This window comes from Ictidomys tridecemlineatus, chromosome 1, assembly GCF_052094955.1.
Source record: "Ictidomys tridecemlineatus isolate mIctTri1 chromosome 1, mIctTri1.hap1, whole genome shotgun sequence".
Taxonomy (NCBI): Eukaryota; Metazoa; Chordata; class Mammalia; order Rodentia; family Sciuridae; genus Ictidomys; species Ictidomys tridecemlineatus.
This window is the reverse complement of record NC_135477.1, coordinates 178,317,880-178,345,077: the sequence shown is the minus strand read 5'-3', so window position 1 is coordinate 178,345,077 and position 27,198 is coordinate 178,317,880. Positions and strand designations below refer to the sequence as shown.

The 27,198-nt window shown below is 50.2% G+C and overlaps 1 protein-coding gene across 6 annotated transcripts in view; it reads right to left on the bottom strand.

Annotated features, from left to right (window-relative positions):
• The window catches only part of Wwc1 (WW and C2 domain containing 1), a 146,441-nt gene that overhangs the window by 80,717 nt on the left and 38,526 nt on the right, over positions 1-27,198 (bottom strand). For 3 of the 6 annotated variants that reach the window (XM_021732790.3, XM_078052251.1, XM_040272078.2), the window contains one exon: positions 623-732. The exons of 2 other annotated variants lie outside the window; for them this stretch is intronic. In XM_021732790.3, coding sequence (XP_021588465.2) covers positions 623-732 — 110 coding nt within the window. Of the gene's footprint in view, positions 1-622; positions 733-10,608; positions 10,632-27,198 lie in introns of those variants that run through there. One more of the 6 variants, XM_078052254.1, reaches the window with a different exon arrangement.

The window sequence follows — 27,198 nt, the reverse complement described above, 5'->3', positions numbered from 1 at the left end:
CTTCCCCCTTTATCAAGCGATTCCTCCATCATCGTCCCAGCAACAGAGATGCAAGAAATCTTTGTACTGGGGACCACAGATATGAAGTGAGGGTGGGCTGGCTGGCACAGTGGGCCAGAGACACACACACAGCAGACCAATCCACTATGGTCATATGTACGTACAAGCTGCTCAGAGTTTTCTAGGGCTCTGGCTTCTCCAAAACTGTCTGTCAATGACAATGACACATCTACTTTTTTTTAGGGAGGGAGGCAAGATGCACATAAATCTATATATGTGAAAAAAGAATATATGCATGCATACATACATACACACAATCACATAGGATCAGGAAATGTCTGAAATGATACACAGGAAACTGTGAGCAATGGCGGCCTCTATAAAATTGAGGGGGTGGACGACAAGAGGAGTTTTACATTGGAAGCAAAATTCTTCTAAACTGTTGTTTTTCATGAGCATATATTATCTATCTATAGCCACATCGACATCTCTATCTACGTCTTCATAAAACAAAACACAATCTGGCGTGGAGAATGTCTGCTGTGGCTCTTCCAGATTTGGAGGGGGTGGGCGTGGGGAGGGAGCTGGATGAGGAGGGGAGGCAGGACGGCCGGGAACTTACTGGTGTTGTGGTCTATGAAGTAATCTCCAACTTGTGGGTCATACGCCTCTTCCCATCCCAGTGGCAGCTCATCACTAATGCAGTCAGCAAAGGTGAGCGGTTTGGTGTACCTGGCAAGGGAGAGGAGAAACAGACTCCATCAGCCTAGAGTCCCCCAAGCACCTGCGACCTGCTGCTCCTCACGGCTGGCCCAACAGAACCAGAAGTTCTGCACTGTTATGCCACCAGCTCCGCCATCCCCCTTGTTCTGGGAAGGTGACCATATTCTGCGGCAGCATCAGACAAGGTCACCCTAGGAAGGAGGCTATCTTGAGCCCTGGCTTTGGTAGGGGCCTGAGCCAGTCACCTTCCTACTCTGGGCCTCGATTCCCACATCTCTAACTGAGGGTCTGCAGGACGGAGCTCTAAGGTCAAGTCTTGGCTTTTTGGCCTGGACTCCAGTCATCTCTGGCCTTTCCACCTGTAACTTGCTGGCCACCCGGTCTCCAGTCTTTACCCTGGCTCTCTCCTGTGTTTGCACTGCCCACTTGCCCTGAAAAAAGCTGGCTTACCACAGCATCTAGAACAGAAGATGCTCCACCCCTGTGAGTTGAGCCAGGGAGAAGTATTTATTTGCTGATTGCAATGGTTCCCAACTGTCTTCACCCACTGCTGTCCCTCCCTAGACAAACCCAGTCAAACTTATCTTTTGGCAATAACTACACTCTCTGTCCCATCTCATGGAGAGGGAAGTGGTGATGATCAAATCAAATAGGCAAATCACCCAACTAAACCAACAAAGGCTTGTGAAGCCTGGAAAACTATTACAAACCATTTATGGAGTATTTTCATCAGATCATGGGGAACCAGGAATCCAGGCACATGGGACTCAGCAGGAGTGGCTGCTCTAGATAGCCACTTTGGTTTCTTCCCATTGCTTCCTCTGCCTAAGACACTTATTCTAATATTCCCTACTTCCTCCTCCTCCCTTCTGGAGACCCCAGGGGCTCTGCTTTGTACTCTTTCTACAGATTGGCAAACTGAGGCACAGTGGTAGAGAATCAGAATGAACTTGGAGAGAAACTGTTAAGATGCACATTAAAAACGTTACCTGAAGAGTTATCTGGGTATAAGGATTTAGATGCAATTTAAATATTTTTCTTTTTTCTTAAAACTAGATACCCTGTAATGTTTATACATTAATTATGATTAAAATATTGAACAATAGCTCATTCCAGGCTTAGAAAGCATGTTATGTATCTTCATGTTCCTTGTCTGGCCATAGGCGCTCTCACTTGATTTTACAAACCACAGAGAACCACGCCATGTGCTTACTAAACACCAGCCTCCTGAAGCTCCACTGCCAGATTCTAAGACCTAAGCTTTGCTAATAAATATTAACAAGATAGACTGAGCCTCAGAACCATCTGGAAAATGAACCCAGCAACCCCGGAGGGACAGAGGGTGAAACTGAATGAGAGGGACATCTGGAGCAAGTGGGGGGCACAGGAACACCTTTGGATTTCTAGGTCTCAGTGCAAAGATCTTCAATCTATGGCTATTCCATGAACAGCACAATGAGATGTTTCAAAGTCCTCCACACAAATTATCTGCAGAGCTCCCACCACGCAGAATAGGAATGAGGGTTAGGGGACAGGGCTGAAACACTAAAAATGCATCATTTTTTCAGAAAACCATCAACTCCATGGATGGTTCCAGGCTTGCACGTTGCAAAGTCAGAGCTCAGACGCATGTGAGCTACAAGCGTCAGCAATGTGACAGAAGCAGACGTCCCACCAGGGCTGGTGTGCTGTTTTGTGCTAGCAGACATGGTAACCAGAGGGAATAAAGGAAGCGAGGCAACAGGACCCAAAGTTAGAAGGAGAAGGTGAGAGGAGAGAGACCTTCCCTGGGATGCAGTCTTGGGGCGGTGGGCAGAGGACTGATCCCTGGGCTCTCAGAGAGCTCTTCATGGGGAAGAGAAAAGTTGGTATGGGAAGAACTATGTAACTTAAAAAGAAATCTGGACAGCAAGATTCTCTCTGGAACAAATGCCGAGAGGGAGATGAATTATTCAGTGTGCAGAGACGTGCCATTCAGAGAATCAGGAAGGAGAGACGTGTCTTAGCTGCACTGAGCTAAAACACACACTCGTGCACACTCACTCTTCCTGTCAGCGAGCGAGCGGCGAGGACAGTTCCTTCTGGGGATCTGTGGGTGCTCCTCGGCCTGCAGCACTCCACCCTGCGCAGGTGCCAAGAATGCAAACTGGGAAGAGATGTCTGCTTTGAGATGTGGCCGGGACGTGGGAACCTGCTGGGGACTCCCAGCCCCAGCTCCTTCCCAGCCAGATCTGCTTGGTCCCAGCCTCCAGCCTCCACATCTTGGGCTGCCCCCAAACCCCAATCATGACATCAAATGACCCAGATGCTGGAGGGGCAAGGGGAACGAGGACGGCAGGGAAGGGCGCCAGGCAAGAGCGAGCGCTGCCTCTCCTCAATGAGGAATCTCAGAAGGAGTGCAGACATTCCTGAGTGTTTCACAACTGGCCCTCCTGGGGAAACAGGCCGGATGTGTCACCTTGGAGACAGGGAGGTTCTGCCAGGTGCACCGCTCAAGGGGCACCTATGGGAGAGCAGAAAGCAGCTCAGGAGTTGGGGCTGCTGGGGAGCAGCTGGTTGTTGCTTGCCAATGGGTTGAGGGGCAAGGTTCCAGGGACACATGGCCACAGTGGGCACTCAGGGTCTAGGGGGCGTGGTCTTCTCAGGAGGAGTGGAAAGGCTTCTGTCAAGCGCCCCTCATGGGTGGTGATTCTTTGAGTCTGAGGACAGGTAACCTAAGTTCCTACTGCTCTTGAGCAAGCCCAAGTTTCCCAGTCACCTTTTCATTGCCACCAGCTGGACGCTGGCCCCCAACTCACTGTCGCCCTCCGACTCCAAGCCAAGAACTGGCCAGACCCTGGCAGAACCTCTGGGCACAGTGGGCAGGCTGGTTCTTCCTGCCCTGGGCTGCCTCAGGCACATTTCCCACAGCTTCGATTTCATAACACCTGGTGACACTCCTTCACCTGTGGCCACAGCCAGGCACCAGGGCCAAGCTGCCCCTGCCCCTTCCATGCCTGAAGGCCAGGGTGAGAAGGAAGAAAGTGCCCATGTTTGAGGGCCTTGTGCCTCCCTTTAATCAACGTGGGTTCCAGCACCTTTATCCACTCATCTCACAAACCAGACGCAATAAAAATGACCACCTCACAAGTGCACGAGGACGGGCGAAGCTTACGGTGTAGCTTCCAGGACTGCAGAAGTGGACAGAGCAGGCAGGACCTGCCGTGTGGTCTAAGGGGGGAGACACACCCCTACGGAAGCAAATCAACCCCATCATTTCAGAGGCTCAGTAAAGAACAGGGTGTGGAGACCAAGTGCAGAGGGGAGCAGGGGGTCCAGGGAAGCCTCTCAGAGGGGACCTTGGAAGGGGGACCATAGGGCGGGAAGCTGCCAGTCAAGTGATGTTGGTGTATTTGAAGAGCAAAAAAGCAGCCCGTGTGGCTGGAAAGAAGTCAGCCCACAGGGAATGGGGTGTGATGGGGAGGTTCTAAGGCCTGGTTTTGGGGGCTATGGAGCCCCTGGAAAGAACTTCAGATCTTACATCCCTGAGTGTCACCCCTTTGCTGAGCCACGGAAGGCAATCCAAAGAAGCTCCCTCCCCACCCTCTGTTCTCCTCCTTCCTCCCTCATCCCAGTTAATGGACCCTGACGGCAGAGACACAGCAGCCCAGGCCCAGGCTAGGCACCAGGAGATGTTGGTTTCTACCCTTCAGAGCAGAGGGTCTGGCATAAAGCCAAGATTTGCACCTCCACCAGGCAGGGAACCATCCCCACGACATTCCATGACAGCACAGGTGGCCCTGATATTCCCAGAGGCTGTGAACCCAGGTCATTAAAGGAGGCAGGGATCTCAATAGGAGGCTCCCCAAGACCGAGGGTTGGGAGAAGGGACGGACCGGCAAGTGGGTGTGATTGAGAAGGCAGGAGGAGGAAGGGGTCCTGGGAGAGGGAAGGACAGCAGTGGTCCTTCATGGATGAGGGCCAGGCAGTGTGGCTCAGGAATGGGATGCGGGGCTGAAACCCAGGCTCCACCTGCAGCGGTGTTAGGTAACCAGGCTCAGGGGTGTTTCCTTCTGTGAAATGCATGAGAAGTCCAGTCTCAGCAGGGTATTGTGGGATTAAAGGAGATAACACATATCAAGTGCTCAGCGCAGGGCCTGGCATGGAACAAGCCCTCCAAAAGGTGGCCCGTGAATGTGATCAGCTGAGAGGTGTCTGTGCACGGAGAATCACGTCGCCCTTCGACTTACACACGTCAGCTGCCACCACCCTCCTTCCTCATCCCAGGAGATGCAGTGCAGTGGCTGCAGGTGACAGGCTCTGGAGCTGGCCGTCTGGGCACTGGCACTGTCTTTACCAGCTTGTCCATTAGCAAGCCACCTCTGACTTGCCCCGAGTGACCACCTTGCTAGGATGGGTTGTGCTGAGCCCACGGCACGTTCAGTATGGGCTGCTGAGAGTCAGGGTCGCACCTGTTTTCATGATGGGGAAACTGAGGGAGGTCAGCTATCCAGGCCTGTGTGGCGGACAAGCCCTGTACTGTGTCCACCGTCCCCTTCCTGGAGGTGCTGGCCTGGGAGAGCTCTGCTCAGATATGAAACCAGCCTGGTCAGGAGCCGGCAGCCGTTCTGGATCCTTCTGGGCATTTGCTCTCCGAAGGAGAAGGCACTGGTGCTGGGATCCCCAGGTTCCCTTTCTCTGAAGCCTTTCCTCCCTCTCTCCATTCCCCTCTCTCAACATTCTGCCTCTCCACCTGTGGACTTCCCAGGCCTCCTCACTTGGCTGGGCTGGTGCATCCAGAGGCCCTCCTGGCTTGGCCCTCCCACTTCTGGAATTCTTTTATGGGGAAAAGAGGAGAAGGGGAAGCTGGAGGGAAGATTCCAGACTGTCCTGCCCACCCTCCACCCCACCTACAGGCTGGGCCTCCACAGGCCAGCGCTTACTAGCCTCTGCCAAGTCTGGGAGGTTGTCTCCACTCTACCCCTGCAGGGTCCCCTGGGATCAGACACCTGCTCCTTCCCTCAGCCTCCATCTCCCTGTGTCCAGGACTGAGCTCATCCCATCTCCTGCAGCTCAGGGCAGGTGCTGCCTGCTGTGGTCTAGGGTCACGGCTCTGACACCAGATCCCGGATCAGAGCAGGCCAGGTGCTCACCCGACTCCGGCAGGCTGAATTCCGCCTGTAGACATGACAGTTGGTCTTCTGCAGTGGAATTTTTTTTTAAACATGGAATTTGCATGCCTTTGTGGGGGAAATTGCCCCTCGGTACCCCTGATCTCTCTAGTGTTCCTCCTGTGTCTTGCCTTATCAAGAGGTGGCAAAGGGGAGCAATGAAGAGCTTGGGGCTCTGGAGCCAGACCCTCCGGGTTTGAATCCTGATGCTGCCATTTTCTACCTGTGTGACCTTAGACAAGGTACTAAATTCTCTGTGGTTCAGTTTTCATATTTGTAAAACAGGAAAAAATAACAATATTGAGCAGTCCTTCTGCACCAGCGACTGTTCCAAGCTCTCTATAAATATTTACTCATTTCCATTATGTAACACTGTAACGCACCAATACAAAAAATGAATTTTACCCATTTCGCCTTCATAACAACCCCTTGAGATAGGTCCCGTTCTGACCTTCACAGTGTTCTTTGTGGGTTAAATGAGATAATATAAGAAGCAGCATCTTGAGCACACAGTGAGTGGTCAATGACTGAGAGTGATTCATCATTTACACTGATGTCCAAATGAGGCCCCTCAAGTAGCAACACTACGGGGATTTGACAATTATCGTCTTGTTTTCCCCACGAGAAAACCAAGGCACAGAGAGAAAAGATTTGCCCAGTGCCACCCAAGGGCCCAGCTAAGACTATAACCTGGGGACCAAACCCAGGCCTGCATCACACTCCTGACACCAAGGGATCAAGCCAGCCCGGCACTGGGGTCAGCTCCCTGTGAAATGCGACAGGGGTCTGCAAGGCCTCCAGGATAGAGCTGCTGCACCTGTTCCTGGCCTACCCAATACCACTCCCAATAACCAGGATGAGACCACAAAGCTCCCATTCATGGAGGGAAGGGGTGGGGAGATGGGCGCTTCATTCTGATCACACTTCCTTGGAGGGCAGCCTGCGAGCCCGACACCATGGCAGGAGAGAGCCCCTGGGATACCTGGTTCACCCCCAGGCAGCTCCAGCCTGCTTCAGTCTCATTCACAGATTGGCTATTAGGTTTCAGAAGTTCTGTGCCCTACAGAAAGGGCCCGGTTTCACCGGCCTGTGTCACATCAGCCCATTCCTTTCCCCGCTCTGAGCCTCAGTTTCCCCACAGGTAGCAGTCAAGAAAACACTGCCTCCCACGGTTCCTCCAGGGACTCCATGAATCAGCACGTGGAGATGATCCCACTCAGAGCCCCGCACCCAGCCCCAGTCCTTTCCCCTTCTCGGCTGAGGATTCTGAGGACACCCAACCCCAGCTTTATTCCTTCTGATTCCATGAGCTGCGTCCCCAGGTACCTGCTTCCCAGAGTCTTCCCAGCAATAAGAGCAGGGCTGCGGCTCAGCCTTCCCTGAAACGTGGCCCTTCTAGAATCTTCTGCTCCTCCTCGAGTTCTGACACTCACCACAGCCACGTCGCTTAAGAGTCTGGCCCTTCTAGAAACAGAATTGGTCTGTGTAGACCTCACTGGGATCCTGGCCGGCTGAGGGTCCCTCACAACAGTGCTGGAAGGGTGTGCGTCCTGACGCTGCCCTCTGGCAAGACACCTGCCCTCTGTGTCCTGAGGAAGCTGGGATTTGACACCCCCAAGGCCCTCTTTGCAGGCATCGGCCTTTTTAAGTCTGATAACCGGACTGCCCTTCCCAAAGGCCGAGGGCACGGTGAGGCCACAACAAAATGAGAAATCACCAGAATACTTTTGCTCGACGCCAATTGAGTACGAGGCTCTGGATCATATGCTCTACAGAAAATAAATCATTTCCTTTATCTTTACGATGCTTCTGTGAGGCCAGCAGCACCTCCTCCCTCCTTGGTCCAAGAGGAAAGTAAGGCCTAATAGTCAAAAGTAATAAGAAGAAAATCGAGTTTCACGGAGCGTTCACAGAGTGCCAGGCTCTGTCACAGCTCCCATGCGTGCTCATCCACCACTTCTAAGACGTGCACTTTAAACACGTCTGACGCGGGGTGTGTGCGACTGAGGCTGATCACAGCTGTCAGCTGGGCTGCTGTCCTGAGACAGCTGTCACTACTGTGTGTGCACCGATATCTGAGGCACCAGTATTGCCACTGGCGGAATGGATGTCACCGGCTTGGGATAAACCCCAGAGGTCTGAGCCGGAGCATATCTAATCCCTAGGAAGCACAAGGTGGTGAGCGGGGCGGAGGAGGCGGTGAACAGACCCGTTGAGCAGCATTCCCGAGGCAGGAGTCCAAAGTAGGTTAGCTCTACCCAGGTGCCTGGCTGGCCTGAGCCCAGCAGCACGGCTCTGAGTCCTTCGTGAGTCCTCCTAAAAAGGGGCATCACTGACGCTCTAACGGCACAGATCACAGACACTGATAACTCAGTTAAAAAGTTACTCCAAAGTATTGGATTCTGAACAGGAAGATGGCTTAGGAGCGCGGCTGCTGTGTCTTGCTTACATATTCCTTTGTGTTTCTGCACAAATAAAAGTGACATGCGAGTTAATCAAAATCCAAGTTTGCAAGGCTTATTTCAACAAGTATGAAATGATGATTTTTAATTAATTAAAAAACCGTGCAGCCAGGCTCAGTGGCCCACGCCTGTAATCCCAGTGGCTCGGGAGGCAGAGGCCAGAGGATCAGGAGTTCAAAGCCAGTCTCAGCAATTTAGCAAGGCTAAGCAACTCAGTGAGTGCCTGTCTGTAATAAAATACAAAACAGCTAGGGATGTGCTCAGTGGTCGAGTGCCCCTGAGTTCAATCCCTGGTACTCCCCCAAACCAAAAAAAAAAAAAAAAACAAAAAAAAAACACAGTGCATGACCGTTTTAGGGAAGATTTTCCCCTTTCTTATGAAACATAAAGCAATGGTTCACCTCAAAAAATCAATGTTATGCTTATTTGTTAACAACTCTAAGCTGAAAACAATCCAATAGTTAGGGATATGTGGTAAGCATAAATGGAATACTACTCAACAATGTAAAGGAACAAGCGGTGGACATATACAATAATGCAGAAGAGCCTCAGAAACACTTTATCAGAAAAAAGCAGCAAGGAGAAAGAGTACACTGTATGACTCATTTACAGAAAATTCTGGAAAATACAAACTAATCTAGGATGAAGAGCAGAACAGTGTGGTAGGACTATAAGTTAGCCCAACCACTATGGGAAACAGGATGGAGGTTCTTCAAAAGACCAGGCATGGAACCACCATAGGACCCAGTATACCACTCCTCAGCATTTATCCCCCCAAATTAAAGTCAGCTGTGATACGTGCATACCCATGGTTACAGTAGCACAATTTACAGTAGCCAATACTACGGGACCAGCCTGGGTGTCCATCAGTGGATGAATGGATAAAGAAAATGGGCTATAGATACACAGTGGTGTTTTATTCAGCAATAAGAATGAAATTATGTCGTCTGCAAGAAAATGAATGAAACTTGAGAAGGTTATATCAAATGAAATAAGCCCAAACTCCAGAAATCAAGGGCCAGATGTTTTCTCTCGTATGTAGAAGCCAGAGAGGAAAATGGAAAAGGTAGGGAATATATGAAAATCGAAAGATCAGCAGAGCAGAGCAAAGGGAGGAAGAAGAGAGGGAAAGGGTAAATACTGAGAAGTGATATTGGCCAAATTATATCATTATACTGTGTGCATGTATGAATAGATAACAACAAATCCCACTATTACATACATCCATAATGCACCAATAAAAAATATGGATAAAAAATTTTTTTTAAAGGACACACCATCTATCTGGGGCTTCTCAACTCCAGAATTGTGAGAAATAAAACTTCTATTGTTTATATATTTAAAAAGCAAGCAAATACAACAGTAGTTGCCTGGGACAGGAGTTGAGGGAGAGGGGGATCACTAAGGGGAACAAAATTTTGGGGTGATGGGAATGTTTTGATATTGACCAGGATGATAAGTTCATAGATGTACATAAGTATGCAGAACTCACCAAATTGCACTCTTTAAATACATAGGGTTTAGTACACCTCATTAATTTCTCAATAAAGTTATAAGAAAAACCCATGCTCTATGTATATACTAATTCAAAATAATCTTTGAAGTATTATTATCAGCTACATTTCACAGATGTGGGGACTGAGGCCACAAAGAGGTTGACTGAGCCATTCAAGGCCACACAGCTAGTCCAGAGACAAATCTAGCTGGCTTCATTTCTCATCTCTGCCACTGAGTGACTGTGGCCAAGACCCCTCCCTTTCCTGGGTTGCTGATTCCTTGTGCCCAGCATGAGAAGTCGACACTGTGATTGCTAAGGCACCTTTCAATACTGAGCTTCCACCATTGTGTCCCACAGACAGACCTGCCCAAAGACACATGACCACAGAGGGGTGGACCCTCTTGGGCAGTCCCACCCAGCTCCCTTGGCCCCTGCTCTTTCATTCTCTGAGCAACACACACACACACACACACGCGCGCGCGAGCGCACACACACACACACACACACACACACACACACACACACATTTCCTTATTGTAAGGAGCAGCTCTTTCCTCTGGGACCACTGGGCTGTCCCCTGCACACTAGAGGCATCTTGCCAAAGTCCAGGGGAGAGGTGACCCTGGTCACCCACCCAGTTTGACAGGCTCTCCTGACATCTATCCAAGACACTGCAGCTCACATGTGTTGGAAAGCACCAACCACAGGGCGAGAATCTGCAGCCTGCCGACTCTGTCAGAGGGCCAAGACCAATACGGCTGGACGTTGGCCTTACCTGTGCATCCGAGTGCTATTTCTTTGAGACCCCCTCTGTACAAAAGAGCTCCATACAAGAGTTCAAAAGAAAACGGTTTTCACTTCTGAACAGTGTGGCTTTAAGGGTCTTTCTTCCATCATTTCTTGGGAAGAAGAAAATAAACAGAAGGCTGTCCCTGAATGGAAGCCCTACCTGCAAGTCAAGAGCAAACACCCAGCGCTCTGAGCTGAAGCCGGCTGCATCAGCGGAGCGCGCCACACAAGCAATTCAAACAGCTATTTTGGGAAGCCCTGGAAAGAGGCAGATACGATATGAATTATTCATTCACACTGCTGGGGGGCCTCTGGGCATTGTCCTCTCTGGTTCTCTTTCTCTTGTTCATTCAGCTGCTCACGCACAGAAAGGCAGCACAATACCCTGGGCCCACACGTGCGTGCACACCCCCACAAGGAAGCCAGGGTGCCCCTCCAGATGGTGAGCCTTGCAGAGTGAAAACCCACACACAGGTTGGCAGAGATGCGTTCAGACTCATTGCCAGCGGGGAAGGTGTGACTCTCCAATTGGCCCAAGAAGAGTGGGTGAGAGAGAGCTAGAGACACACACGGGGTGGTCACAAGGGACCACGCACCATGCAACAGAGGATGTGTGACATTCCTAATGTTCCACATGCTTTCTAACTGCTCTGGGATGGATTTGGCAGCTCAGCAGACAGCGGGAAGGATCTGGAGTGTGGGCTGGTTCCAATGTGCTCCCTGGGGTACCTCGAGGAGGGGGAAAGCCTCCCAGAGCTCCACACTCTACCCACCTACCATCTGGGCATTGAAGGATGTGCCCAGCAGGCTTGGTGGAGGTGCACCCCCTGGGCTCCAAAGCCGTCCGCCCTCCTCTCTGCCTAACAAAGGAGCAGCTCTGCTCTGTGACAGCAGTCTTACATCCTCCGGGTGACCCTAGCCAAGTCCTTTCCCTTCTGTGGGCCTTAGCTTCCCCGTGAGTAAAACAGGGATGGAATGCAACTCAGCCCACACTTCCAGGTCTGGCATTTGTGGTGCCACTTTGTCATAGTAATGCCACACCTGAGGGGTGACTTACATGCTTCTCTCTAACCTTTAGAGACCAACACAGATGCTGCTCAGGACTTCACACTGTATTGTGCCAGTGAGTTCTTAAGGGGTTCCTACTACAATCTCATGGTACAGATGGATCAAGGGAGCCTTACAGAAGTGACATTAAGTTGCTCAAGGTCACCTGGCTGTTAAGAGGTGGACTGCAGGCTTACCTACCACTTGGACAATGAGCGGTGATAGCCGTCTCTGCACAGCTCTCTGCGTGACTGAGGGATCTGTAGGACACTATGGAACTTCAGACTATCCCACAAAGCAACAAAGAGGCTATTTTGGCTACACACTGGTTACTAGGGATGTTTATAAGGAATACTGTGGGCGAGGAGGTATCTGGCTGTGGAAGACAGAAGGAAAAGAATCACATAGTAGATAAATTGAAAAAGTTGCTCATCCTTGGGGCCCAACCCTGGAGCAGAAGTCACTGCTGAGAAACAACAGAGCAAGGGCTAGGGGTCATAGTTCAATGGTGGCTCAGCATGCCTGGCACGCTGGAGACCCTGGGTTTGTCCCCAACACTGCAGACAAACAACAAAAAACAGGAAGGCAGATACAGTAATAAATAAATAAATAGCACAGTACAAGTCAGAGAAGCATCCAGCTCCTGAAAGGAATAGATCCTCGAGAACCTCACCCACTTGTCTTGAAGACAAACACATCAGTGAATTGCTACTGGGCTCCACCTGCCCAGGTGGAAAGGTATAGACACAGAGATGTTCCATGCAGTGCTATTTACCACATGGGGAAAAAAAATGCACACTGCCTTGATATCTGTGGGGAATGCATGGTTGATAAACTACAGCTATAACTGCTTGATGCAACCGTTTGGAAGGAAGCATTCTGAATGGCAGCGGAGAAGCTTAGATTGCAGAATTTAAAAAGAATTACAAAAGCAGGAAGCAAAATTGTGCATGCAGCATAACCACACCTGCCTGCAAGAACAAGGGGAAATGCCTAGAAGTAAAAAGGCCAAAATATTGACCGTGTCTGCCTTTCAGAGGCGGAATGAGGTTTGAGGTTTGGTTTTGGTTTTGCTGCTTTTAGAACCAGAAATAAGAAAAAAATAAGGCTTGTGCCTTCTGGGCCTTGTTGGATTGTCAAATAACCACCAGCCCAGCATACCACCCTCGTGATCCCTCCATTTGACAATGAGAAGCTGGTACTACTTTCCTAAGTGACAGGCCTGGGGGTTTCCTGGTTTGTGCCAGGAAGTGTACATGAGTCCCACCTGAGCCCTGCTCAGTCCCCTCCCTTGTGAACTGTCTTTCATGGGCCTCCCTGCTGTAATTGGAGACGGGTGGTGACAGCCAAGTCTCTTCTCCCAGGAGCAGAGAGCCCCCTGGGAGCTGGCAGAGGCTGTCTCTACTCCTGTTCCATTTTCATTAGTGTAAGCATCATCCTGCAGAAACAGACTCTCCCTGGCACATGCATTCTGCAGCCTTTGGAGAGCTCCCACAAAGGTCCTGGGGGAGGAGGGGATGCCCAGAGACTGGGAAGATCTTGTGACTACAAGCTTCAATTACCCAGGCTAACTTATCACCTTCCCTGCAGAGCAGGGTATGGGCTGGGGACTCCCCCAACCAGCTGACCTGGACCAGAGGGAGGGGGCTTCCCCTCTAGGCGGAGACTCCTCTCCTCTAGGGGAGATGGAGCGCCTCTCTCCACCCAGAGGGAGCCTGACCCTGGACACCAACACGCAGGATCCCTGAGCTCAGGGGAGTGCACAAGGACTTCGCAACCCTAGGGATCTACCTTCCCCGCTGTGAGACCTTGGGGCAGACTCCTCCTCCTTGGTGGCCTCACATGCATGCTCCTCAGCAGAGAATGGGGCTCCAGAGGTGTGTGTGCTTTCCTTTCCAGAATGAGGCCCTCCCGCACATGCCCGCAGGTCTAATCAGCAGAAAGAACTTCATGGCGAGATTCCAGGGTGGGGAGCACACCTGGGCCCAGTACCAGAGCAGGAATCAAGGTTCTTCCCCTGCTGCCCACTGTCCATGCTCTACACAGATGGGGGAGTGGACCCCCTGCTTTTGAGCTTTCCCAGGACATGGGCCCGACCTTCACCTGGTGGATTTTCCAATGCCCCCTGATGGCCTCAATGGTTCTCAGCACAGTCTCCAAGGGCACTGCTGACATCTCTCTCCCCACCAGCTCTCTCTCTCTCTTCCCCCTTCTCCCTCTCCCCTAACTTGAGGGATAGACCCTCTCTTCCCATTCTTCCCATCTTGGCCTATTGACTTCCCCAGTTCCCCCACCCCCTCCTTCCTGTTCACTCTCCTTCCCTCTCCCATGGCGAAGAAAGAGCAACAGATAAACCCATCTTGCCGCGCTTGCTTCAGCTCCTTCAAACTCCTCCTGCCAAATCTAGATGAAGCCCAGGCTTGGGGCCTGTGCAGGGCCTCCCTGCCTGCGCCTCATTTCCCCCAGTTCTCGTGACGCAGCAAGCTCTTTCCCACCTGTGGCCTTTGCTTATGTGGGTTCCCTGCCCTGGATGCTATCACCATCCCCGTCCATACATCTGTTTGCCTGCTGCACGGCTGGCTCACATCCTTCAGCTTGGACGTGACATGCCATTTTTAAGAAGCTTTCCTGGGTATCCCTACCTGAGTGGAGCCCCTCCTATTGCCTCTGATGTCTGTCTTGTTTGTTGACATGTTGACTGTTTTTCCCTCTCAAACGGAGTCACACTTACACACTTACGTTTCACCCTAATCTCACTGTGATCCAACATAAGGCCTGGCACAAAGTAAATGCTCCCCAGTATCTGCTGAATGAATGGACGGGGTGCATCCCTTCTTCTGCAGGGGGAAATGTCTCAGGGCTTTTTTTTTTCTTTTTGTTCTAGGGTTGGAGGAGTTTTTCATCTTTTTCCTTTTCCTTCCTAAAGTACAGTCCCTGAGCCCAAACCTTAGCCACCGCCAACTCCCACAAAGACTTCCAGGGACATAAGGCACACAGCTCCATGCCAGGGCCTGCTACAGGGTACAGGACAGTTTCACCCTGAAAGCTCAGTGCTCTCCATCTACCCCACAGCAAACCAGAAATCACCAAAGAACAAGCCTGAGAACCTTCCCTGGAAAACCGCAGTGGCAGGATCAAAGGCTCTGGGGTCTGCCCGCATCCATCCAGGCAGGCACCTGTCTCTTTCTGCAGACTGGTAAAAGTCAGAACCCTGGAATTGAGTACGTGGGTCTTGTCAACTTCAGGAATAATTATTTATTTTTGAAGGACAGTGTTAGTGCCAGGCACATCACAGATTCCCCCAAAATGCAGAATGCGGCAACCAAAGAGTGAAGCTCTTTTTTTTTTTTTTAAAGTAAGCTAAAATATATTTGAGAAATTTACCAATAGTTTAGATGTTGCCTTTTCCTAGAGAAATCACAAGTCAACAGAGAACGGCTTCAACAGTGAACCCAACTTATATTTGCGCTAGTGCATCACCATTGAATAATAAAAGATGAAAAAGCACCGCCCCATGGAAGAGCCTCAGCCAGTCACCAAGCCTCTTCTGCAGGGCTCCTCTATGTTGGGCACCAAGTACTGTACAGGAGCTTCAATCAGCGGGAAATGAACACATGAGCATATTTCCCCATTCATGGTCATACACATGGAGGGATCAAAACAATGAAGATGTCGTTCTAAATGAAACTTTCATGAAAGATGCTGCAGGAGTCCAAGAAGGACAAGATCCTCCCGTGCTGGGCTGGCCCAGGAGGCTCTGTGGAGGAGGCAGGGAGCTGTCTGGGTCCTGAAGGGCAGTGGTTGTTCAGCCAAGTCTACAAGCCCCTAGTCGTCAGCCTCTGTGACCACGTGCCGTGCGGTGGAGGGAACTGAGACTGGCACAGGTGTTGCAACTGGCCTGATGACGCACAGCTATGGAGGAAGAGCCCTCAGGCCCCAGGTCCAGTTGCATGGACAAGGATGTCAGGCTCCCTGGCTTTAGGTAGCCAAAGGGCTCTAACACTGACTTAGGGGGCTGGAGGCCCTGGGGGTGGGGTAGCTCTGCAGCAGGAGGCCTTGCTAGGTTCAGCAAGGCCACAATAGGCCAAGGCCAGGAGCCGGGCTGAGGCGTGTTTGCACATTTGTAGCATTTTGACTCTTTACGTAAGGACTTCACAGGCAAAGGGCAAGAACTGCCTCAGGGTCTGGAAGGACAGCATGAGACTAGAAGACAAGTTTGGAAAGAAGAGCCAGGCTGGTCACGGGGTACCTCCAGGGAAGCCTGGGGAGGAGTGGAGGGGGTGTCGGTCAGGGCCTCTTCTCAGGGAATGCAAAAGAGGGAGGTGAGCAAACCTGGGCAGGTGAGTCTGCGAAGGCACAGGGTAAGAAGCAGGGAGCCAAGGTGTCCCAGGCCCCTGGGCAGGTTTCAGAGCCACAGGGAGGCTGCTGCACAGAGGAAAGAAGATGGGCTTCGGAGCACAAAGGTCTGGGTTCAAATCTGAGCTCAGTCGATGACCAGTTAGTGAGGAAGTAGCTTCACCTCAATAATAATAACAGTGACAATAAAAGTTCTCATTCACAGGGCATCATGACATGCCAGGCACCAAACTGGGTGACACCATTATCCCAATTTAATCTGCACAGCCACCCTGTCCAAAGTACTGTTTTGTATAATTATACAGAACTGATTATTCTCTGCATTGGAGATGGAAACTGAGGCACCGAGAGATGGTGTACGGGGCCCCCAGCTGGTATATGGGCAAGAAGGGCCAGTCCAGGCAGATCAGCCGGCATCTGGGCTCTGCTCTGAACCACCATGCAGCAGGCAATTAATGACAGGGAACAACAAGATCAGCACCTGGAGGGGGGATAGTAGGGGATAGGAAAGGTAGCAGAATACAACAGTTACTAATAGGGCATTATGTTAAAATGTGGATGTGTAACCGATGTGATTCTGCAATCTGCATTTGGGGTAAAAATTGGGAGTTCATAACCCACTTCAATCTAATGTATGAAATATGATATGTCAAGAGCTTTGTAATGTTGTGAACAACCAATAAAAAAAATAAAGAAAAAAAAAAAAAGATCAGCACCTGTAGTTACAGTGGTGCCCCTTTAACCATGGGGGAAACGTTCAAAGACCCCAGGGGGATGCTGAAACCATAAACAGCACGGAACTCTGTGAGGGCACGTGTTTTCCTGTACATACGTGATGAAAGTTAGACCGGTAATAGGTTAACAATCCTAACTGATAATAAAATAGAATGGTTAAAACAATATTCTGTGATTACAGTTATGTGAATGTGGTGTCTCTCTCTCAAGAATCATGATAGATACTAATATTTCTTTTTTTTTTTTTAAAGAGAGAGTGAGAGAGGAGAGAGAGTGAGAGAGAGAGAGAGAATTTTTAATATTTATTTTTTAGTTCTAGGCGGACACAACATCTTTGTTGGTATGTGGTGCTGAGGATCGAACCCGGGCTGCACGCATGCCAGGCGAGCGCGCTACCGCTTGAGCCACATCCCCAGCCCAGATACTAATATTTCTGAACCACATTGACCTCAGGTTCCTGAAACCTTGGACAAGAGGGAATTGCTGGGATTTGACAACTGGGAAGGGGACAGTGCAGATGGCTCCAATACTGACTTGAAGCTCAGGGAGTGAAATTTCAACAATCCCTATGCACAGCCAAAGCCACCAGGCAAAGAAAACATCTGCTTAGGATGTACCACGTGGCGCCTGCCTTGTAAAGGTTACCTGATCACCTGAAGTGGGTGTCCCATTACTCAGATGACGAAACTAAGACTCAGGGGGTGACCTGCTTCAAGTCACATAGTGGGGAAGACAAGTGGCCTCAATAAGTGCATTCAGAGCAATATTTTTAAAATTGGGCTTGTTCACGTCTGTTGAGCTCTTGCTGCACGCTCGGACTTTGTGTGCATGTCCTAGTTGATGCTTCCAGCTACCCTCTGAGGTAGGGACTCGGGTTAGCTCCCACCGACAGGAAACAGGGTCCTACAACTGGAAAACAGCAGCCCTCAGACCTGTACCCAGATTGCCCAGACTTCAGAGCCTGGTTCCTCCAACACCAGCCGTGATTGTAATGTCACTGCACAGCAACCATGGAGCACCCCGGGCTGTCTCAGGGACAGGGGATGCAAAGATAAGTGGCAAGTCACCCAGCAGACACGCTGGTGGCACCATGGCTGGGACCTGAGAACACTTGGCCCAGAAAGTGCTTACCTGCCTCCTAGCCCCTGCCCCCTGCCTGCCTTTCCTGTTTTCCCTCAGTCTGGGATACCCAACCCCCTTGTCTGGGGCTCAAAATCTTCCCAACTATCATGTCTCTCCCCTGCAGCCCTCCCCAGGCCCCAGGGAAGACCCCTGTCACCTCCACAGCTCTTCATCTACCAGTGGCACTTCCCTCTGGGTCCTGCCCTTAGCTCTCCTTCCGGGGTGGAAGGCACTTCCAGGCAGAGCCTGCCTCAGAGCCTCGTGTGAATCCTGCTGGTGTTTAACATCTTACATGTGGATACAGCGTCCTTTGGTGGCACACAGGACGACTTAGGGGGCAGGCGTACCTGTTCCACAGTGGGCTGGGAGCTCGGGATGGCAGTGGAACGTGTGGACCACACTTGGTTTTTGCCACCAAGCACTGGTTTCTGCAAGTTTCTGCAGGGGAAAGCTAGTTCTTAGGGTTCTCAATCTCCGTGCTTTGATGGGGAGAGATTTCACACCAGCTCTAGAGATGAGCACATGAGATGAGCCTGATAAATCCCACACCAGGCTTCTGACCACTATGGGCTACTGAGAGTCAACCTCAGGACCTCTGCTGATCCATGAGGTTCCCCTGTGCCCAGGATTCAGAAATCTCTTTCTGCATTTCCCTTCAGTCCTAGGTGACCACCGTGTGTGTAAACGGAGCCCACAGAGTAGCAAGTGGAGTCTGGAGATGGAGAAGAACTAAGTCCTGGTGAAATCTCAGAGCCCTGGACCTCACGACTTCCAGAGTTCTCCAGTGTGTGGGCCAATATATCCCTCTAACGCTCAATGTCTAACTGGGCGGGGAGCTTTCCAGTGAGATCTGAGGAGTGCAGCAGGTGCTTCAGGCACCAAGGTGGCGGGAGCTCTTGTTGGGAGGGCCCAGGGAGTGGGCCCACCATCCTTTGTACTGGATGAAATGTTGAGCACTGCCTTGAGGAAACAAAGGGTTACTAGGAAGCTGCTGTTGGTCACAGAGGGGACGAGAGGAGCTGCCCGCCCAGACCAAGGCTTTCAAAAGCAGGAGGGCTCAGGAGACCCCGGCCCAGTGGGCCAGAGGCAGCCCCTCTATCTGCAAGCAGAATCGAAAGGGGGATAAGCCATTCTAATGAGATGGAAAGCAAACAGTACTCTTGAGGACCTACTACGTGCCAAATGGCAGACCTGAATGAAGTCCCAGCTTGGTGTGGCCCTCACGGGCTGTGTGACCTTGGGCAAGTCCTTGTGACAGGTGATCAGTAAATACTAGAAGGCTGATAAAGCCTGCCTGCAGGGCTGAGCTGAAGGGGAGGGTGAGGCTGCTTGGCCACAGCTAGGCCCTGTATTGGGAGGTGAAAGGCAGAAAGCTTTTATGGGGAAGAAAAAGGAACTTTCTTTCAATGTTTAGAATATCAAAAACAACCCAAAAAGCCACCGGATGTGGTGGCACACGTCTAGTGACTTTAGAGGCTGAGGCAGGAGGATGGCGAGTTCAAAGCCAGCCTCAGTAACTTAGTGAAACTCCAAGCAAGTTAGTGAGACCCTGTCTCTAAATTTAAAAAGGGCTAAGGAAGTGGCTTGGTGATAAAGTGCCCCTGGATTCAATCCCCAGTACCAAACCACCAAACAAAACAACAAAAAAAGCAAAGAAAAAATCTTCCCTACAGCTCTGAGGTACAGCGTGTTGTATACAGAGGGTGGTTTCAGCAGGATTGCTCAGGAACAGGTACATGGCAGGAAAGGAGCACTGGGAAGGGGTGTCAGAAACCCAAGTGCCCAAGAGGACCCACCCCCTCTGCAGCTGAATGACATCTTCCTGGGAACTCAGTATTGAAAGTTCTTTTACAGAACATGCACTAGGCATCTCAAAGTGAAGATGGGGACACTGAGGCCCAGAGAAAGGAAGGGCCACAATAACTGAGTGGCAGAGCAGAGAGGACAGCCCAATTCACCTACCAGGTGCCGGTGCTAAGGTCTGGGGCCTGTCAGTTAATCTAGCTGTGTCAGCGTCTTCCTTTGCAAAACGGGGATGGTGATAGTGCCCACCTCACAGGGCAATGGGGGGGGTTCCTAGGCCATGTGTGCAGGTTACAGGGCAACAGCAGGCCTTGAGGCCTGAAGACAGAACACCGTCGGGGTGTGTTGGCTCGGGAACGTGGAGATCACTCAACAACGTGACCACCACTGGGAGAGAAACCCCTTTCCTCCTGTATCTCCGGAGCAAGGAACCAGGTCTGCGTTTGGGGGCTGGGCACTCCTAGCCCCATCCCTAACAAATTCCTCCGAGGCCACATTCAGGAAGGGCTTTCCTAGGTTGATGGTTTCTTTCTTTGTATTTCTCCAGCGGACCCTGACCAGACAACCACTCTTGGGTCCGCCCCATCCCCAGCTCTCCGGATGGAGCCTTTGTGTCTGCTCCTTGGAGAAGCCCTTGTTTGTGATGGCCCTCACCCCCAGCTGGCAAGATGTGTGGCTCTCCTCTGGCCCATCGATGTGGGATAAAGGCAGGCCTGTGCTCACAGCCAAGCTCCCACCCCACCCCGGAACTTCTTGAGAGGTGTGCTTCAGTGAGAGGGACAATGATGTGTGGCCCTTCCCTCTGCCAGCAGCTCTTCCCATCCGGCTGTGGATTAAAGGAGGCTGGGTAATCGCCCAGGCGGAATAAGGCCTGCAAACATCCTGGGGACGTGCCCCCTCATTGGCAGGACAGGGGAGGGTGAGGCTGATGGCTTGGATTCCCCTGAACTTCACCTTACCTGTGTGCATGCACACACGCACGCACGCACGCACGCACGCACATGCGCGCGCACTCGCAACAGTCACATCCCCTGAGAGTCCAGGTGCTGGGTCTGCTACTTGCCAGCTATATGCCCTGAACACCTCACTGTACCTTGGTGCCACATCTCCCCACCTGCCAAATGGGGCTGGGGAAGAGTACCGGAGTTCAGTCTGTTAAGTGTTCATACAGGGCTTGGATACAGTAGGTGCTCAATGCTCTGTGATCCTCAGATAGGCTGAATACGTATGTGGCATGACACCTCTGACCTTCCAGACTGAGTTATGTCCCAGCTGGAGAAGTCTTTGTCTCCTCCGCCTCTTCTTCCTGACTCACAATTTCTCCCTGGAGATAGTGACCTCCATAAGGGCAGGGTCAGGACTGTTGGGGTCACTATATTCCCCCTATTTGGACAGTGGACAAAATAATTTCCAGCATATGACAAAGACCATGAAAACAGAGGGATTTATTTGATTTTATTTTTTTGAAAGGGAATTACTTTACTTAATGATGATACTATAAAAATAAAGTCACCAGATGTCAACCCAGGCTGTCAATGAAACAGATGTTGACACGGATTCCTCCTCACCTGGCTTAGGACCCCACCCTGACACTTAGGGGTCCTAAAGGGGTAGAAGTTGGGGATGCCCACATCAGACCACAAATTAGCAGAGTGGAAGAAACAGGGTTTTGGTTCTACTTGCATGGGTGACCCACCCACGGGTCCTAGAGTGAGCAAGAACTCATGCAACACCAGCTTCTCGTTGACAGGTGCCAGGGGATGCGGGGGCTGCTATTAGATATGGGAGCAGCAGTGGGATCGTGAAAGAGGATTCTACACTCCCTCTCCAGGCGGGCTGGTTGAACACTGGGGATGGGGAATGGGGAGCCCAGGATCTTCTCTCAGCATGGTGGGCTAAATTGCTCCCTCCAGGGATCTGCATTGGAGGGTATGCACCTAACCAGTTACTTGGAGAACTCCCAGCATCCAGGGGGCTGGAGGTACTGCCGATGCCTGGGCGTGGTTTCTGAGCACCCCATCAGGAAAGGAAGGAGCCCAGATTACACACAAGTTCAGAGTCACTTTGATTCTCTTGTGACAAAAGAAATGACAACAATCCCTAGCACCCTCCCCCCCCACACACACCCCAAAGAGAAACACTGGCTGCCAAAAATGGGGTGGTGAGGGGCTGCAGGTTCATTTTCTACTCTTGCTCAGATCTTCATACCCTGCTTGATGCCCCAGGATTCACAGGAGATCCTCAAAATATGTGCCCAGTGCTCCAACACCCAGGAGAGACGGAGGATAGGCTAAGTGAGACGCGGTTTTACGTGGAACCAAAAACCCATCGTGACATTAAAAAATCAGGCATGTCTGGCAATCATGACTAAACAGCCACCAGTTTATGAGCATACCAAACGCAGGCCCTGGGAGGTCTCCAGCTTTTACTCTTTAACTAATGCTAACTTGTTGCACAGGTTTCTCAACAATGGCTTACTGGAATTCCTCTGCTCATCGCCAAACAGGAGGTATTTAGACAGAGCAAGTGCTCTGCTTGCGGGTCCTCTCTGAAATGGCACGTCAGGGAGGCCTACTAAGTGCAAGGTGTCTCATTACGTGTCTTTGTATCTGCAAAAGACAGATTTCTAGCTTAACCCCAGACCTGCTAACGATGGTCTGTAAACCTGCCCTACCCACACCTGTCTCCTCTTTCCCTTTACATCAGACACATGGCACCCAATTTACCCCCAGCAGCTGGCTCCAGGTGGCAGGAGAGCAAGGCTGGGGTAATGGTATCCCAAGCACTCCGGTAGGTGCCAGTCATTCCTCCCTCCCACTACAAAGGCCTGGTGTGTTGGCAACACTCATTAATCTGGTTCCTGCTGCAGACCTTGGACTTGGATGTACAGCATCACTGAACATTGAACTTATGAACTACAGCTCCATAGAAACACTGGGCTACAGATGAGTTTATAAAATAAAAAAAAAAAAGTCTAATGAAAATCATGGTAATAATAATTAGCATCTGCTAAGGGTGTGCTATATTCCAAGAACCAAACTCAATTCTTCACCTCTTCATGAAAACCCCATGAGTTAATGAATATATTATCCCCTTTAAATAAGTGGGGAAAGTTGAGACATCAATGATTTAACTATCATATCAAGGGTCACATAGATTAGGTAAATAGAAGCTCTGGTTAAAAAAATTGAGGTTCTTAATTGTTGGAAACTCAATAACTGGCTACTTAGTGTCTTGACCCCCCTACTTCCAAGATCAGGTAGCAAAGCGAGAGTCATCAAAATATGAAATTCCAACCCATGGACTGAGCACTTATGAAATTAGTGTCTACTCACATCTCACTTGCTGTTCAATGTGCCCAGACAGCCTATTAACATTTCCAGCCAACACCCTCATGGATCAGCTGGTTGGGTCTTAGCATTTGTCAACGCCATGCAAATACCACGTCCGCTGACTGAGAGGGAAATAGGTACCATCTAAAAGGGCAGAATTCCATGAAGTTGGTGAAAGTGACCTTGACTTGTATCATATCCAAGGAGTGGCAGAGGTACTCTGTTAACAATGGAGTAAGAAAAAAATCTACCAGGCTGAAGAAGGAACACCTTGCTCTTAGGGGACAAAAAAAAAAAAAAAAACAGGATTTCAATGATAACAGGGGCTAAAAGAGGCCATCAGGAAACCCGACAAAGCCCTCCCTGATATTTTGAAATAACCTTCCTGCTGAGTTTGCTGGAAAAGTCAAAGGAGAAGAGAAAGCTGTCCCTTTTTGCTCTTGTGTCAAAATAATTAAGCAATAGATAAACATATACTTTGTTCATGCTAAGGGTTGTGCATTAGGGGCAACTGCCACTTAAATTTTGTTAAATGCAATCATGGGCTGCATAATAGCACTTCAGTAAATGAAGGACCACATACACAGAGGAGGCCCCATGAGATCGTAACAGAGACGAAAATTCCTACTGCTTAGTGACTCTGTAGACACCATGACCCCTTGGCACAATACATTCCTCCATGTCCGTCATGATGCTCACACAAACAAACTACCGCACTGCCAGCTGTATACAAATAGAGAACATGAAGCCAGGCATGGTGGCACATGCCCTGTAATTCCAGCTGCTCAGAAGACTGAGGCAGGAGGATCACAAGTTGGAGGCCAGCCTCAATGATTTAGTGCTGTACAGAATTGCATGTGTTCAACTTTCCTTTATTTTTGGTAATGGAATTGAACCCAGGGGTCCTTTACCACTGAGCTACATCCCCAGTCCTTTTTGTATTTTTATTCTGAGACAGGGTCTCACTAAGTTGCTGAGGCTGGCCTCAAACTTGTGATTCTCCTGTCTCAATTACCCAAGCTGTTAGAATAACAGGTAGGTGCCACTGCACCTGAACATTGCAATTTTATTGTTATTTTAGAGTTGACTTTCTATTATTTTATAAAAGGAAAAGTTTAAAATAGTCTACCATGTCACACCAGCAGTTGTCTCATACATCTCGTTTACAGTCTCTTGATTCCATCAAGAAGCCACATGGTGTGATTGACCTGGATGGCTTCTAGGTTAGTGTAAATGCACACTGTGATGTTCACACAAAGACAAAATCAGCTGGGTGTGTTTTGTGCACCTATGGATCCCAGCCACTCAAGAGGCTGAGGCAGAAGAATCATTAACTTCAAGGCCAGCCTCAGCAACCTACTAAGGCCCTTTCTCATAATAAAAATAAAATCGAGGTGGGAGTGGGGGTGGGAGGGTGGCACACCCACGCCTGTAATTCCAGAGGCTCAGGAAGCTGAAGCAGGAAGATAATGAGTTCAAAGCCAGCTTCAACAACTGCGAGGTGTTAAGCAACTCTGTGAGACCCGGTCTCTAAATAAAATTCAAAATAGGGCTGGGGATGTGGCTCAGTGGTCCAGTATCCCTGAGTTCAATTCCTGGTACCCCCCCCCAATAAATAAAATAAAAAATAAAAGGACTGGTGGTATAGCTAAGTGGTAGATCCCCTTGGGTTCAATCTCTGGTTTTGCAAAAAAAAAAAGAAGAGAGAGAAATGAAATCAATTAAGGATGTATTTTTCAGAAAGTATCCCCTCAGCTAAATGAGGTATAGATATATAATACAAAATACATATATTGTCATATATTTTAGTTTTATTTCTTAAAATAATGGCCTAATCAAATCTTTTCCCATCACTTATGACAACCGTTTTATAGTATTTTAATTGCCTATTTTAATCACCTCCCTTCTAAACGAAGCCTCTCCTTGAACGTGAACTCCCTGCTGCTCCACAAGCACCTGCCTCCTGCTTTGGAGGGCACATGGCTGGGCCCACACTCCACACCCGGGAGACGTGGGAGCTTCCCCCTGGGGTGGACGTCCCATCTACGGAGTCATCAGCCGTCAGGAACTCCAGCAGATGAGGACACGGCTGTGGTCCCCACGTACATCTCATTGAGTAGGTTGTAGTGCTCCCACCACAACTGTCATCCTACCCTGACACCCAGGACTGTTGTGGAGGACAAAAGCCACATGCCCATCGTACAGATGAGATAGACACAAAGGACAGGCCTGGCCTCCCACTCCTTGCTGGAAGCTTAAGGACTTTAAGACCCAGGTGATTTTTCCATCTCTGTAGACTGCCTCCCTGCCTTGTCCCTTCTCCCACTCTCTGTTTTATTTGACACACAGGGATACAATGTGACATTTCAACACCTGTACACAAAGTGTAATGACCAGGTCAGGATAACTGGCACAACTGACCCCTCAGACATTTACCCCTCCTCTGTTGGAACCCAGATTTAGCTGCCTGTTCTTTTCCACAGGATACCCAACTCTCTCAAGCTAGAAGACCATTCAAAGTTTTGCAGGTTAGTAAACAACTCAATCTGTTAGGGATTAAACCCAGCGCCTCGTGCATGCGAGGCAAGCACTCTACCAACTGAGCTATATCCCCAGTTTTTTTTTTTTTTTTTTTTAGAAGCTATCTGCAAAGCTGCCTTAAATACCCGAACATATCTCTTTGCTGTTAGAGAAAAGGTTCAGGATCATTAAACAAGAGAGTGATCATCAATCCATTTACACCACTGCCCTATCATGACTGTTCCGGGTGGAAACTACACTTGAGAAAAGCTCTAGTTCAAATGCTCAGAACTTACAAGCCTCCCAAGTTGCTCTACAGGCGCACCACACAAGAGCCCCTCACAGTGTAGACGTAGCAGCATTCCCTGACGCCTCACTGAACAAGGAATAATTCAGTGCATGAATTATTAAGAAATGCCATCAGTGAAAGACAGCGTAGGGGGTGATCCTCCGAGATGCCCAAACCCCTGAGGATCAAGAAGGGCCGAGAAGCAAAAGTTCAACACAAGAACTCTAAGTCAGCATCTCCATGCCAACAAGACACGTGGGCTGGGGACAGGCAGCCAGCGTTGGAGGCGGGGGGATGTTCTAGAGTCAGACCCTGAGCTCTGTGACCCTGAGCAAGCCATCTCTCCTCTTTAAGGCTGTTTCCTCATCTATAAAAGGGGGTCACAACTTCCACTTGTTATGAAGTATATGGGGAAACGGAGGCGCAGTGCCTGCCTCACAGTAAAGCCTCAAAACACTGAACTGTCAGGAGCAGGTTCAAGTGCAGGGTCTGGACAGCACTCAACGAACCTGAGGTCCCTCCCTGAGAAGGCATCTCTGTGTCCTCAAACACAAGGGACATTGTGATCTAAAAACCATGATTATAGGTTTGTGTAAGTGGTCAGGGAAGACGGGGAGACTGGAGGGAAGGCCCAGTCTGTGCAACAGAAATGGACGTAGACACTGGGTTCGCAGGGTGAGGCGGTGGGCCTAGTGTAAGCTCCAAGCTTCTAGGTGCCTAGTGCTCCACAGAAGATACGAGCAGAAAGGAATCATCTAGCACTGGAATGAGCAGACCCCTTCGCTGCCTGCCTGGTGCCCAGATAGGTAATGTGGCAGGGGACAATGGGACAATTGCTTTAGCCTAGAAGGGTGGGATGCCAAGGAGCGCCCTTCAGTCCCCCAGCATGGCACCATGCTGTCCTCAGCACTCCCCACCTCTCCTGGTTAAGAATCTCCAAGGTTGGTCATGGGTGGGTTCCCTTAGCTGGCTCTTCACCTTTAGGGCTCTGCTTCCTTTAGCTTCGGGGAGTTCTCTCTTCTTACATGAACCTTTCCTCCCACAGGGAGACCTTTCTAGTCACCGTGTCCTGTCCTGCTCAGTGTCTCAGTGTGTGTCTTGTGTGCGTGCTCAGCGTAGTGTCTGCCTCCGTCAGTCACGTAGCCCTCAGAGCCTCTGCATAGTCCCCAGGACTCTCTGGTCTCTGTCTGAACCCATCAGCAGGACTTGAACTACCTACCTAACGTCACTGCGTATAGCCTCTCCACATGCTGCACTGGCCCAGCCAGCGGCTCCTGGGAGGCCGGGACTGTGACACACTTCTGTAACTCACCCACAGTGCCAGCGCTGGGACTCGGATGCAGCCCATCACCTGCCCGCTGCTGAGCAGCCC